Raw genomic sequence first — 14,450 nt, 5'->3', positions numbered from 1 at the left:
AACGCATCAAAAAGTAAGCAGCATAACATAGTTCTAATTACACTACATTCGGAGAAGGAGGAGACGGGTCATCAAAAGCCGACAGAGGGGGTGCCGGGTCGGCCGGCTCAGCAGGAGGAGGGGCAAGGGCATCAGAAGCTTCGGGGACGGCGACAGGAAGATCCTGGGGAGACACCTCTATGGGGGTTGGATCGGCCGCAGGAGGAGGAACAGCCTGGAAGAAGAGCCCGTCATCCGCCTCGAAGGAGGGGAACGTGTCCTGCGGCAATTCCCGGGCCAGGCGAGCAGTGTCCAAGAAAGTGGCGGGGGGCGCTGCACGCAAATAACCTTGCTCGAAAGCTTGTCTCACCCCGCCAGCAGCCCCGTAACTCAGCAGCAGGACCATCCAGCGCCCCAGCTTCTGAAGGAAGAAGGAAGAACGAACATAGGCCAAGCGGTAGGCCTTCAACCGCCCGAGCTCTCCCGCCAGGTACTCTGCCATGGCGTCTTTGTCCTGGGTAGCCTCCGCGCGAGCTGCAGCCAGGTCACTCTGACCCTGAGACACTGCCTCCTGGGCCCGCGAAAGCTCCGTCTGCAAAGATTGAAGCCGCTCGCAAGCTTCCCACCGAGCTCGCAGGTGGTTTCCCACCCACAAAGCCGACACCAGCCCACTCGAGGAGCTCCCGACCTGCTTCAGAGAGCCACCCCGGAGGCAAGCCCGCCCGCCAGTTCAGAGGTCGCTAGAGGCCAGAGAGGACTCACTCGCCTTTAAGGCCGCCTCCAATGCCCGCAGCTTGTTGGATGCGGCGTGAGAAAGGGCCCGGGCAGAGGCCGTGATTCCCCAGCGGCGCAGATACGAGTCCAGGCCTCCCAGGGAGGGCTCATAAGGAGCTGTGAAAAATGAAGGGGGTTCCAGTTCCCGGAGACGGGCCTTGAGTGCCGCATTCTCCCGCTCTAGCTCGGCCGCTCGCTGAACTACACTCAGACTCGCCGAGCAGGTCTGCAAGTGCCCATAGGAAGGGAAATGAGGTTATGGAAACACACGCATGCCCAAAAGAAGGAAAAAAGGAAAGAAGAGACTCACCGCGACCAGAGAACAAGCAATCTGATCGAACTCTTCCAGAGGGCAGTCGCTTTCCCAGAACTGCCGATTAGCCGATTACCAAGAGTTGGCCAAGGCCCCGTGGAAGTCGACCCTGCCGAAAAAAGGGGAGGGGTTGGCAGCCGGCACGTTGGCCGGGTCAGTCTCCGAAGGAAGCCTCCAGAGGGACCTAAAGGCCCAGTCCGAGGAGGGCGGTTCCGAAATAGGCACGGCCGAGCTCGTTGGCATCAGAGGGGAGGAGGCTGGAGGAGTCAACGAATCCAAGGGTTGGCCACTAGAAGATGAAGGCGGGGCGGGTAGCACGCTCTGGAGTGGCGCCGTGGTAAGTCGGTCTAACGGCGGGCTTGCCACCTCCAGGTCATAGGCCTGTTCCTGGCCCAAACTTGTCTCCTGAGCCGAGCTCGTGCCCGAAGACTTGGAGGGGGAAGAAAGAATCACCACGCGTTGGCGCTGTGAAGGTGGAGGAGAAGTGGCGGTGACCGGGACCGTCCGTTTGCTATTGCGCGTCACACGCAGCCGCAGAGTAGGACGGAGAGGAGGAGCCTGTCTAGTGGGCGAGGAAGCAGTCGCCGGTTGATCGGAGGTGTGAGACAATGCTGGGTCTGCAGCGCTGGGGGAAGGTAGCACTGAGAGCGGCGGGGCAATCACAACATCAGAGGTCGGGGGTACTGGACCGAGGCAGCTGGATCAGAAGGTAGGCCTGGTGTCAGCTCCTGATGCAGGGCTTCAAGGACAGCAACTGCGGGCGTCTCTTGACAGGCGAAGGAACGGAGGATAGCGGCCGCTACAAGAATAAAAAAGAAAAGGCACCTCAGTTAGCGAAGAACGGCGTGCAAGAACAGACAACTTACCAAAGGGAGCTCTGATTTCTGCAGGGACGGGACTAAGACCGAAGGTGTATAAAATGCCTTCCAGCATCAACACAGACAAGCGAACAATAACACCGGTCAACTTGTCCGCAGCTGCAAAGCAGGTAGATTCATGAACATGTGGGGGAAAAGCCGAAGCCGGGAGGGGGCGCCACTGAGAAGACCCGGCTAAGGGGGAAGGCGGTTTAAGAAAGAAAAAGCGGGACCTCCAGCCCTTATTGGAAGAAGGTAGGCCGTCAAAGAACTTAAAGCCTGGCTTGGCCTGAACGTTGAATATCCCCGCCTCGGCTCGCAAGAAGTGCTGGAATAGGTGAGGCGTCAAGGAAATTCGATAGATACGGCATAAGATGACGGTTCCACAGATAGCCCGAAATACATTGGGAGCAAACTGGGAGACGCCGATGCCGCAATATTGGCACAAGTCTGAAATAAAGGGGTGCAAAGGAAAGCGAAGACCGCCCATAATCTGATCTCTAAAGACAGTGATACAGCCTTCAGGAGGGGACGAAGGATGTTCATTAGGTGATGGGAGTCGAAGCTCATAGGAGGAATCCAATTGCAGAAGGGATTGTAATACCGACAGGTCACGATGGTCCAAATCCGAAAGATAGCATGAATACCAGGGGAGGTCCTTACCATCCATCGTCACGGGGAAGAAGCAAGCAAGAAGGGTTGAGGCGAGAAGGATCACAGGCCAGGAACGATCAGAAGGGCAGAGGGGTCGCGAGCTCAGGCCGGAAGATGGCAAGTTGCACTGACAAGGACGAGCACGGAGGAGGAGAGGAGGAGAACGAAGCGTTGGAAAGGAAGCGGCAGATGACCTTTAGGGTTTATAAAGCCCATTCAGGCCTAGGAAGCATCGAGAATCGGGCCGAGTATCTTTTTGGGTAACCCGCCTCGCACCGTCTAAAGGGAAGTAAGCACGGAGGCGTCACGAAAAAGGTATGGAAACTGACGTCAGGAAGCGTGGGCCATAAATGCAACGGACAGGTGTCAGCATAAGAATAAACCTATTAAAGATAGGCGCGGCGGGTTAATCATGACAAGGTGTGGCTCTAAAAAAGAGGCATCCCTCGGTAAGGTCAAGCGGGAGATTTTACAGAGCTGCAAAGGCCAGGCGATTCAGTAGGGATCGCGCAAGAAACAGGGCTGATCAGTGGAGGTTAGGAAGGCACGGGTGGGCGGCCAGGGGAGCTGCTTACTCGGAATAGCTAGGCAAGCATCTCGGTGGAGACAGCCCCCAGGCCGGTTCGTTAACCACACCAGCATGCAAAGGCACGCGAAGCTCCCACAAGCTAGAAGAGCGTTGCATGCCCAGGGCCGAATAAGGTTCATGTTCCCTCTCTCCCGCCCACATCCTATACTATGCATGATATGCTTGCAGGAAGACGAGGGATGCGGCAGAACGAGCGCAAAACTGGCGAATAACGCCCAGCCCGGTAGAAGTAATTAAGGCGGTGCAGATGAGGCAGATGGAGGTTGAAGAGAGCATCACATTTGTGCTACTAGCGAGGAGGGTCCAGCAGGTCTCGGACCAGCGCCATCGCCACCGGTCTCGGACCGGAGTATCATTACTGGTCTCGGACCAGCGCCATCGCCACCGGTCTCGGACCGGAATATCATTACTGGTCTCGGACCAGCGCCATCGCCACCGGTCTCGGACCGGAGTATCATTACTGGTCTCGGACCAGCGCCATCGCCACCGGTCTCGGACCGGAGTATCATTACCGGTCGCCACCGGTCCCACCGAGTAACCTGCACTCGCCCAAGGCGAGTTATAAGTGAGCTCTATCCTCACGCCCAACGACCTTTAGGTCGGCTCCCATGCGAGAATTAAAAGTGAGCCCCGCGCCCAACGACCTTTTAGGTCGGTAGCCCAGACTCTCGCCCCAGTGCGAGTTATAAGTGAGCTCTGCCCTCACGCCCAACGACCTTTTTAGGTCGGCTCCCATGCGAGAATTAAAAGTGAGCCCCGCGCTCACGCCCAACGACCTTTTAGGTCGGTAGTCCCAGACTCTCGCCCCAGTGCGAGTGAGCTCTGTCCTCACGCCCAACGACCTTTAGGTCGGCCCATGCGAGAATTAAAAGTGAGCCCAACACGCCCAACCACCTTTAGGTCGGTGGTCCTGCACTCTCAAAGGCGAAGTTATAAGTGAGCTCGTCCTCACGCCCAACGACCTTTTAGGTCGGCCCCATGCGAGAATTAAAAGTGAGCCCCGGCTCACGCCCAACGACCTTTAGGTCGGTAGTCCCAGACTCTCGCCTCCGTTATAAGTGAGCTCTGTCCTCACGCCCAACGACCTTTTTAGGTCGGCTCCCATGCGAGAATTAAAAGTGAGCCCCGCGCTCACGCCCAACGACCTTTTAGGTCGGTAGTCCCAGACTCTAGCCCCAGTACGAGTTATAAGTGAGCACTGTCCTCACGCCCAACGACCTTTTTAGGTCGGCTCCCATGCGAGAATTAAAAGTGAGCCCCGCGCTCACGCCCAACGACCTTTTAGGTCGGTAGTTCCAGACTCTCGTCCCAGTGCGAGTTATAAGTGAGCTCTGTCCTCACGCCCAACGACCTTCTTAGGTCGGCTCCCATGCGAGAATCAAAAGTGAGCTCTGTCCTCACGCCCAACGACCTTCTTAGGTCGGCTCCCATGCGGGAATCAAAAATCAGCCCCTCTGCGAAAATCATAAGCGAACTCGGTGCATATGCCTAACTACCTTTCCGAGAGATGTGCCTCACCTTGAGCAGAGCGTTTTCCATAATCAGGTCAGCTATATTTGGATTTATTTTATGCAAATTGCAAATATGCAGCAAACACGCAGGGCAAGGGGTGTGAAAGGCCATCTACCCTACTCCTACAACGCCAATATTAACTACAAAATCAGGTTTTACACGTTCATCTTAGTTGCAGTTTTCAAGCACTACATTGACTTTATTATCCGAAATACATGCATGAAAAGAAATCATGAAGCGACTCTAGGCTCTTACCCAAGGGCCAATTTCTAAAAATATGTTTGCTAGATGAAAATTGAGCAGGAGAAGCTGGGCCAAAAGGGGACGGATCGACGAGCGTAGCAACGCCGTTCAGCAAGGGAGGGATACAGCCTAGGCCACAAGCAGAAGCGTCGTTTGGCAAAGGAGCCACTGAGACAACTATTCCCCAGGCCAGCTTTTACTCGTGGAAAGAATTGGCCCGGGGGAATGAACACTTCCGCGGGAAGACCTGTCGGGGGATTCGGGAGCGTTCACAGCTTGAGCCAGCTCCGCGCGCAAAGATCTGATGACCGCTTGCTGCTGAGTGATAGTACGTTGCTTATCCTCAAGGCCTGCGCGGAGGAGGGAGAGCGCTTGTTCATGCTCTTGACGCAACTGTTCCTGGATACCGAGTTGACGCTGCAGGCTAGCCTGGCACTGCTCCTTCCTCGTCCTCTCCACATCCACGCAGTACTTCGCAAGGCGGTACTGGTCTTCCATGGAACGCAGAGCAGCTACCTGGCGATCTCGATCCTGAGACACGCGATTCAGCTCACGCTCTTTTGAGACAAGTAGCGTGGTGAGTTCGTTTACCATCACTCGGGAGGGTGGTTGGTCAACTTCCTGAGAAGGAGGAGGAGAATGCATCGTGTGGAGGAGCGGTTGGCGGAACGCAGGAAAGACAGCGTAAAAAAGAAGCGATAGCACGGAGAAGCAACCTTAAGGCTCCTTATAAAGAGGAATGGCAGCTGAATCCAAGCAACTAAGTGGGCGCGGCGCCCCAAGCGGCTGGCGACACAGTAAAGGAGGCATGATATCCCAAGCAACGTGACACAAAAGCTGATGCGTGACGCAGGAAGCAAGGTGCGCAGAGATATGCTGAGATCATAGAGATACGCTGAGGTAGATACACAGAGATCTGCTGAAGTCACAAAGATAGGCCGAAGTCACAGAAATGTGCAGAGGTCTAGTCACTGTCGTCCTCCTTCGACTAGACTTGTGGGGGAGGCTTGTGATACGGTTAGTGATGGAAGGGCCCAAGAGGAAAGGATTAGAAAAGTCCAGTCTATGTGGCGGTCAAAAGTCTCGAGGAGGTGGCGGTCAATAGTCATGGTGACTTCACAAAAGGCAGTCGACAGGCGCTGTGGCTCAAAGATGCGGGTTGGTGAGCAGAGCCGAGAGGAGTCACCGATCCACAGACCGCCTGAGGCCGTGAAGTACAAAGTGCGGATGCAAGCTCAGACGGCAGAGCTAAGCGAGGCCAAGAACCGAAGTATAGGCCATTGGGTCAAGCGAGAGCCTGATCGGGCACCAACCACAGACTGCGGTTGAGGGCCGGAAGTACAAAGTGATGCAAGCTCAGACGGCAGAGCTAAGCAGAGGCCAAGAACCGGAAGTATAGGCCAATGGGTCAAGCGGCAGAGCTGATCGGGCAGCCAACCACAGACTGCGGTTGAGGGCCAGAAGTACAAAGTGCAGGATGCAAGTCGGTATCGGCAGAGCTAAGCAGAGGCCAAGAACTGGAAGTATAGGCCAATGGGTCGGAAGCGGCAGAGCTGATCAGAAGCAACCCGAACCACAGACCTGCGGTTGAGGGCCAGGAAGTACAAAGTGCGGGATGCAAGTCGGTATCGGCAGAGCTAAACAGAGGCCAAGAACTGGAAGTATAGGTCATTGGGTCGGAAGCGGCAGAGCTGATCAGAAGCAGCCCGAGCTACAGACTTGCGGTTGAGGACCAGGAAGTACAAAGCACAGGATGCAGGTTGAAGATCAGCGTAGCTATGTCTAAACAGTTAGGGCTGCAGGTCTGCGAGTGGGAGGCCTGGAAATGCGAACCACAGGTGCAGGCTGGTGCGGAGGCACAATGAATCGGGGGAGCTAAGTAATACGGGAGCGGAGAATCTCAACGGTCCGTCCGGGGTAATCATTACATACCAACAATGCGAGCGAAGGCGAAGGTTCCTGAAACGAAAAGATGCCTTGGTAGCCAGTAGTAGCCTGCCAGCTGTCTCTCACTACAGGACAAAACCCAAGTGCGAAGGCGGAGGTTCCTAAACAGAAAGATGCTTTCACAACAAATAGGAGCGCGACAGGTGTCCCTGACTAGAGGACAAAGCCGGGCGTCCAACGTTTTCTGACAGGAGGGCAGGTTCTAGCAGGAGGATGGATAAAAGGGGAGAAATCCCTCGTACGCAGGTACGCGCACACACTCTCTCGTCACTTTTTCCCACAACTGTTTTTTCTTTCTGCGTCTCTCTGTTTTTTCTGGGGAAAAAGGACCTGACTTGAGCGTCGGAGGGCCTGATCCGGGGACTTTTTCCCTGGGTTTCGGTCTCTAACGTGGAAGTGGGAGATCGTCTGAGTGTGTGCAGGGTCCTGCAGCCGCATCAGCCACCCGTGGGGAGCCTGCGCCGCCCGCGACTTTCCGTCAACGTCCAGTCCACCGCGACCGGCCTTCGTCCAACTCAGCTTCCGGACGGGATCACATGGCAATACCATATGATTGCAACGTTCCCATGCTAGAAACTTGCTGTCTTTTGCTGTCGGTGCTTCGATTGTCCCATTGACGAATCCAGTTTTATTTTTCAATGCTATTCACATTGCACGACTCCATTTCCCATAGTTATTCCCATTGAGTAATTTGGAGACAAGAACCAAACCAGAATGATCGGATTGTTGTAAAGTGAGTGCATCCAATTGGTTTGTTCCATTCTCCAATTTCTTGCTTTCATCTGCCATTGCAGTGGAAATAATTTCTCAGAACCTATGATGCTCTAATACCATGTAAAATTCTTAAATATAAGGGAGAAAAGCTTTGAGAATTGTATATATCTCTATAATCGAGAGTTTTCAAAGTATATATATATAGACCTATTACAAAGCAATCATCCTATGATTATAATTGATTCTATCTATGGAAAATTAAGACTAATTGATTCCAATATAATTGATTTACATAGATACAAAGAAAGAAATTGAGGATATTATTGCATGAATTAATCAATGAAATATTCCTTTAATACTATGAAAAAAGTAACTGAGTCCGAGGATGGATTGGTAAGGTGAAGTACCTCCCATATCTCTTCGTCGGTGTGTTCATCGAGCGGGTCTAAATTGTTGCGCAGAGTTCCTTGGAACATAATTGGTTCTTGTGGGATAATGCCTAATCGGGACCTGAGGTCATGCAGCCCAATCGTTGAAATATCAGTGCCATCAATAAAAATATGACCAACAGCAGGATCAATGATGCGAAATATAGTCTGAATAAGGGTGGATTTGCCACTTCCTGTTCTGCCAACAATTCCAGTCTTCTTTCCTCCAGGAAAAGTGCAAGTGAGTCCCCTTAAGATAAAAGGCATGGTGAGGCCATAGCGAACCTGCAAAGATATAAACATCATTCCAATTTTGGACCTTATCAGAATGATAAGTATATGCTCAGAAAAAAGTACCTGTATATTGACAATGTCTATTTCACCCTTTGATGGCCAGCTATGATCAGGTCTGTTATCTTCTACTATCAGAGGTGGCTCACTTGGAATGCTACTATACTGTAGAATTCTTTCCACAGAGATAATTTTATTCTCGAGATTACAGAGAATCCAGATAAATGAAGTTTGTATGCCATCGAACTTAAGCCCATATGTCACTGCAAGACCAGCAATACCTAGATAAAAAGGACAAACAAAGTGAGAAGTGACAGTTAAACTGACTCCTTTGGTTTCCATAAAACCAAATTAATAGGAACTTATGCAAAGAAAGTACCAGGATTTATTATGCCATATGGCATGCAGATTAGAAATATCAGAGAAAAGGCAAATGTAAGTATCGACAGAATATCAAGACGAAAAGAAAGCCATTCCATTGCCCCTGCAATATGGAACTGTATTCGAGAGAAATCATTTGACAGGTTATAGTTAGTGTTAACAAACTCATTTTCTTGGTCAAAGCTCCGAACTGACACTGATCCTGACAGTGATTCTGCAAAATGCTGGATTACAGGAGCCCTACATACCCCAAGCAACCTTGATAGTTCTCTAGAAGTGGATATGTAGTATTGCTGAGACACAAGAATTATAGCACCAATAAGACAACAAAGTAATGAATCATTCCCAAGTGAGACCATGAAAATATTTTAAATTTGTAACTCTAATGACTTCTTAATTGATCTTCTTTTCTTGTTTTTGCCTGATCGAGATGGAAAAGATCTAGACTACCAAAGTTCAGAGCAAAAAGAGTACATTCACAAGAGTAATTTGCAATACATTTTATTCAATAATTCGTTGCTTAGACAAAGTAGCACATGTAATTACCAAAGAGATAATGGTTATTTAAACCAAAGCAACCCATGAAATTACTACGGATATCAAATCAATGGTTATTTTAACCAAAGCAACCATTAGGCCTATGTATATTTTCTTAAGTAATGCCTTGTAAAATATAAAAATTTACTGAGTCCATTTGTGTTCTCTAGGATTCTTGAATGGTTTATGATGCATAGAGTGGAGTGTCCAACTAAAAAAAAGGAATTAATCAATGCAATAAAGTAAAGTTTTACTACCAAGGCGTAACTCCATTTCTTGTTCATGTCTTTTCTGTCATTATCATTATACTTTTGGTACAATCATGCCCCAATGATTGAGTCCAACCAACTTCTTTTAATGTGGTTGATAAAGTATTTAAGTTAGGATTTATTTATGATTCTGATGGATATGTCTAATGTGCAGGTGCAGAGCATAACATATAATTGCAAGTGCAATGATGAACCAAAAGGTCGAGGTTGACTAGTAGTAGGAGATTGATGACTCAATAAGTGTTGACTTGGTTGATGAAAAGAAAAATTCAAAAGGCCTTGGTGGATGGAAAAGTTCAAGAGATCTTGGTAGAAGTGAAAGGAGGCCAAGGTTACAAGATGCTAGGAAGATAGGGAAGTACAAGAGGTCTTAGTAGAAGTCTAAGGAGGCCAAACTTGATCAAATGCTTGGCAGGTTGCTGATGTGGACGCCGAGGTGGACGCCTTTGTTGAACATCGCTATAGTTGGAAGAAAATTAATTACTACCTAATTAGCTATTAGAAATAAATTAGTTATTGCCTAATTAGTAAAAAATAAATAATGGTCTAATTTAACTACCGCTATAGTAGAAAACAAATAATGGTCTAATTAGCTTTTCTATTTTTGATTCCTTATTTTTCTTTATGGTTGGTCTTTCCTAATGTTGTCATGTTTGACTCCTTATATAAGGAGTGTCATTATTAATAAAGGAGGGGAGAAAAAATTGAGCAATTAAGACTCTGTCTAGGACGAGTCTTCCCCCTTGAGTGATTTGAACTCTGTCTAGGACGAGTTTTTTTCCTCCTCCTTTCCCCCCTTACGTGTTGCATGACCAAGTACGGATCCGGATCTCGACCTGTGACTCGATCCTATACTCGGGACCATATCAACTTGGTATCAGAGCCGGTTATGGGTGACACAGATCCTATCACATCCAAACTCGAGGCCTGCATAGAAAGATTGATGTCACAACAACAAGCTTTCGTGGAGCAGATCACTTCCCGCCAACAAGGACTAGAGGAGCAGATTGCCGAGATTTCCCGTACTGTTCAAGATGCTAGACGACGACCTTTGCACACTGCAGACATCCCTACCAGCACAGAGTATGACCCTTCTAGAGGCTCAGAGGTCAGACCTGAACTGCCAACCAGCGGCACCATGGCTCCGCGATACTCAAAGATGGAGTTCCGCACCTATTCTGGAGAAGGGGATCCGCTGAGCTGGGTTAAAAGGTGCGACAAATTCTTTACCAACCAAAGAACCACAAAGGCTAACAAGGTTGGCCTTGCTGCCTTCCACTTGGTAGGGGAAACCCAACTTTGGTTTGATCAAGTAAAGCAAGAAGAGCTAGAGATGACTTGGAAGCAGTTCAGAGGCCACTGTCATATCCACTTTGGCCCACCCCTAAGCAACAATCCTTTGGGAGAGCTATCAAATCTGAAGCAGACAGGCTCTGTAGAAGACAACCAGCGCCAATTTCAATCTCATCTCGCTCAGACCTCGGGCCTCCGACCACAACAACAAGTTGACTTATTCATTGCAGGGCTAGTCGAAGATCTCCGTATCAACATCGAACTACAGAAGCCTGAAAACCTAGGCATTGCAATGAATATGGCCAGAGCACTAGAACGGAAGCAGTGCTTCCATCAAGGTGGGGGGCTGCTACGCACGAATTGGGACGAGACCACAACCAAGCTCAACACCAGCAGTGGAGGCCCTCCTTTGGCGAAGACCAGGACCCCGGACATCGGCAAGGAGACTCCACCAGTTTCATTTTTCAAGCATCTGACTCGCGCCGAGATGGCAGAACGGAGAGCCAAGGGCCTTTGTTTTAACTGTGATGAATCCTACTCCACGGGTCACAAGTGTAAACGCCTGTTTTGGATTGAAGTGCCTGATGATGACAGGGAAGGTGAGGAAGAGGGGGAAGTGAATTCAGAAATTTCCCTTCATGCTATTAGTGGCGTTATACCCCGCTTTCGAGCTTGAGGACAAGCTCAGTATCGAGGAGGGGAGTGATGATGTGGACGCCGAGGTGGACGCCTTTGTTGAACATCGCTATAGTTGGATGCAAATTAATTACTACCTAATTAGCTATTAGAAATAAATTAGCTATTGCCTAATTAGTTGAAAATAAATAATGGCCTAATTTAACTACTGCTATAGTAGAAAACAAATAATGGCCTAACTAGTTTTTCTATTTTTGATTCCTTGTTTTCCTTTATGGTTGGTCTGACTCCTTATATAAGGAGTGTCATTATTAATAAAGGAGGGGAGAAAAAATTGAGCAATTAGGACTCTGTCTAGGACGAGTCTTCCCCCTTGAGTGATTTGGACTCTGTCTAGAACGAGTATTTTTCCTCCTCCCTTCCCCCCTTACGTGTTGCATGACCAAGTACGGATCTGGATTTCGACCTGTGACTCGATCCTATACTCGGGACTATATCAGTTGCTTGTAAGGTCAAGGTTGACCAGGGGCTTGTCAAGTGTTGTGTTGTGGAGATGGAAAGCTCTTGACTCAATAGGTGTTGAGTTGTGCTCACTAAGACAAGTAAGATGTTGTTCAATAGTTTAGAGGCTCAGAGCAAGGTGGACTTGAGGGCAAGAAGCATTAATGGCATTGAAGACTCAAAGAAACAACTTTGAAGACTTGAAGAAACATAAGCATGAGAGTTTATAAGGGAATGTAATTTGGATTTATTTTTGGATGGAAGTCTACCAACGCTTGCATTCAACCAAGAAACAAGTGTATTGGATGGTACTTGACAAATCAGCTATTGATGTGTGTTTCATGCATATGTTTTCGATACTATTTTGCATGCATTTGTTCCATTGCATGACCATATTTGGTATACATTCATTACCTTTGTATTTTTTTTTATCTTTTTTGTTTGGAGATATACTCTTTGCACGTTTTTATTGACAGGACACAAATTTAGAGCTAAAATGAGGACAATGAGCCTTGGAATGTGATTTTTTAACATGATGCACAGTCTGGCCATGTCCCCTGGTACGGTCTGGCCATGTCCGTTGACACGATCGTGCATCATTTGAAGAGTTATACATGAAAGATCAACGATTAGACTTCTGGAGGAAAACATGGCCAAGCTGTGCCGAGGGCACGACTATGTTCCTCACTGTTGCTCGCTGAGGAGACTTCTAGCAACCGACACAGCCCGACCATGTTTTTCCACACGACTGTAGTATGATGGTGGTGCCCCGATATTTTTGAAAGGCTTCAACGAATTTGGAAGGCTTTGGAGACTTTAAAAGGACCAAGGGGCTCATGTTAAAGGATCAAAGAGGTTTCCTTGTGACAAAGAACTCTAGGAGGGAGTTGTTTCTCGTCCTCCCAAGTGCATGGAGCTTTTCCAAAGATAACTACGACATCGAAGACTAATCTTTATCTCTTTTTTCTCCTTGATTTGATTTGTAGAATGCTTTCTATTATATCTTTTGGTTGTAATTCCATCTCAATGGAGTAGTTCTCGTAATTCTAGGATGAGGGAGTATCCCGATGAATTGTTGACACTTGTTTTATATTTATTCATGTCTTTTTATTGAATGACATGTTTGATTTATGATCTGACTTTATTATGCATAATGACTACAACACTAGTGTGTGTTTTTATACCACAGGGATGTGAGGAAGAACCGAGAGGTGAACCTAATTCTTGGACCCATAAAGGCTGAGACTTGAGTGGTTCACGAAAGTAGTTCAAAACCCCAAGATGGCACCATTGGCTACCACAGAGCTTAATAGGTTTACCTCAATTTGAATTCATGAAGTAAAGGATAGCACCTAGAGGACTGTGGGACATCGTGACAGGAGCCTCCTAGAGAAAGTGGTTGCATTAGTAAGGTTACCTTGAAAGTAGAAGTCGTGTTTGGCTAGGCACACCGGTATTATTCCAAAAGAAGATATTGGGTACCTCGGGATAGATCACCTTTATAATTATCAAACATAGAGGTAAAAGAGCATTTAAGGTGTTAATGATCATCATGGCAAAGCCGAAGTCCTATGATTACTTCCTCAAATCGATTTTCCCCACGAATTCTTCTTACTTTCTTAGTTTGATTTCTTTCTCACTCAATTTTCTCAATCTATTTAGATAGCATGCTTCGCAATTCACATTATTACTTGATTTACGGTGCCAGTGGATGATATTTTATTACTTGACGAAAATCATACACTTACGCATTTTGCACATCAAGTTTTTGGCGTCGTTGTCGGGAACGATTTCAAATCAATATTAGTGCGATTGCGATTTGTTAATCTAGATTTCTTTCTTTATTTGCTATTTTTCCTTTTTCTCTCCTTTATTGCCTTTTCTGACCTTTCCTTTTCTAGGTGAACAGGTTTCTTTTATTCACAAGTCTAATAAGGCATAGATTCTTCTTCTAGCATATTCCGAAATTGAAAGGACTTACCATAAAAGAATAAACCTACAAAGGTAAATAGTGGCAGAGCAAGACCAATCAACCTCAATCATAGTCAACACTAAGAATACACCTCTAAAAGACTATCGCACCGAGTGTAAAAGGACTAATATCAAGCATCGCAAAACCTTCGATTAACACTGCTGGTAACTTTGAACTTCCTCTAGACTTGTTTGAGCTTCCTTTGCTCAACATCCAATCACTTGACCCGTCAAGACTTTCTTCTAACTTGATGTTCGATCCTCGTTGTCCCATCAAGTCCATCTTGCTAGATGTCCGGTCTAACCCATCTAGACTTCCGTGCCTAGTGTTTTTGATCTGCTAAGACTTTCACTGCCTAGTATTAGGTCCACCTGACCTACTAGGACTTTCACTTGCCTAATATTCAGTCAATTTGACCTACTAGGACTTTTCTTATTAAGCTACTTGCACACTTAGCATAGCCATGAGATTACAATAACACTTAACTTTAAACTTTTGTCAACATCAAAACTCAGGTTCGATTATATGGTGCTTCCTGCACTAACAATCTTCCCATTTTG

At 47.8% G+C, this 14,450-nt stretch overlaps 1 protein-coding gene across 3 annotated transcripts in view; it reads right to left on the bottom strand.

Moving 5' to 3' along the window:
• The window catches only part of LOC122052358 (ABC transporter C family member 3-like), a 48,048-nt gene that overhangs the window by 14,500 nt on the left and 19,098 nt on the right, over positions 1–14,450 (bottom strand). For 2 of the 3 annotated variants that reach the window (XM_042613840.1, XM_042613841.1), the window contains 3 exons: positions 8,681–8,975; positions 8,368–8,582; positions 7,990–8,295 (listed from right to left, as the gene is read on the bottom strand). In XM_042613840.1, coding sequence (XP_042469774.1) covers positions 7,990–8,295; positions 8,368–8,582; positions 8,681–8,975 — 816 coding nt within the window. Of the gene's footprint in view, positions 1–7,989; positions 8,583–8,680; positions 8,976–14,450 lie in introns of all 3 variants that reach the window. The other variant, XM_042613839.1, reaches the window with a different exon arrangement.

The sequence above is a fragment of the Zingiber officinale genome, chromosome 3A (assembly GCF_018446385.1).
Source record: "Zingiber officinale cultivar Zhangliang chromosome 3A, Zo_v1.1, whole genome shotgun sequence".
Lineage (NCBI taxonomy): Eukaryota > Viridiplantae > Streptophyta > Magnoliopsida > Zingiberales > Zingiberaceae > Zingiber > Zingiber officinale.
This window is presented reverse-complemented; position numbering and strand designations above follow the sequence as displayed.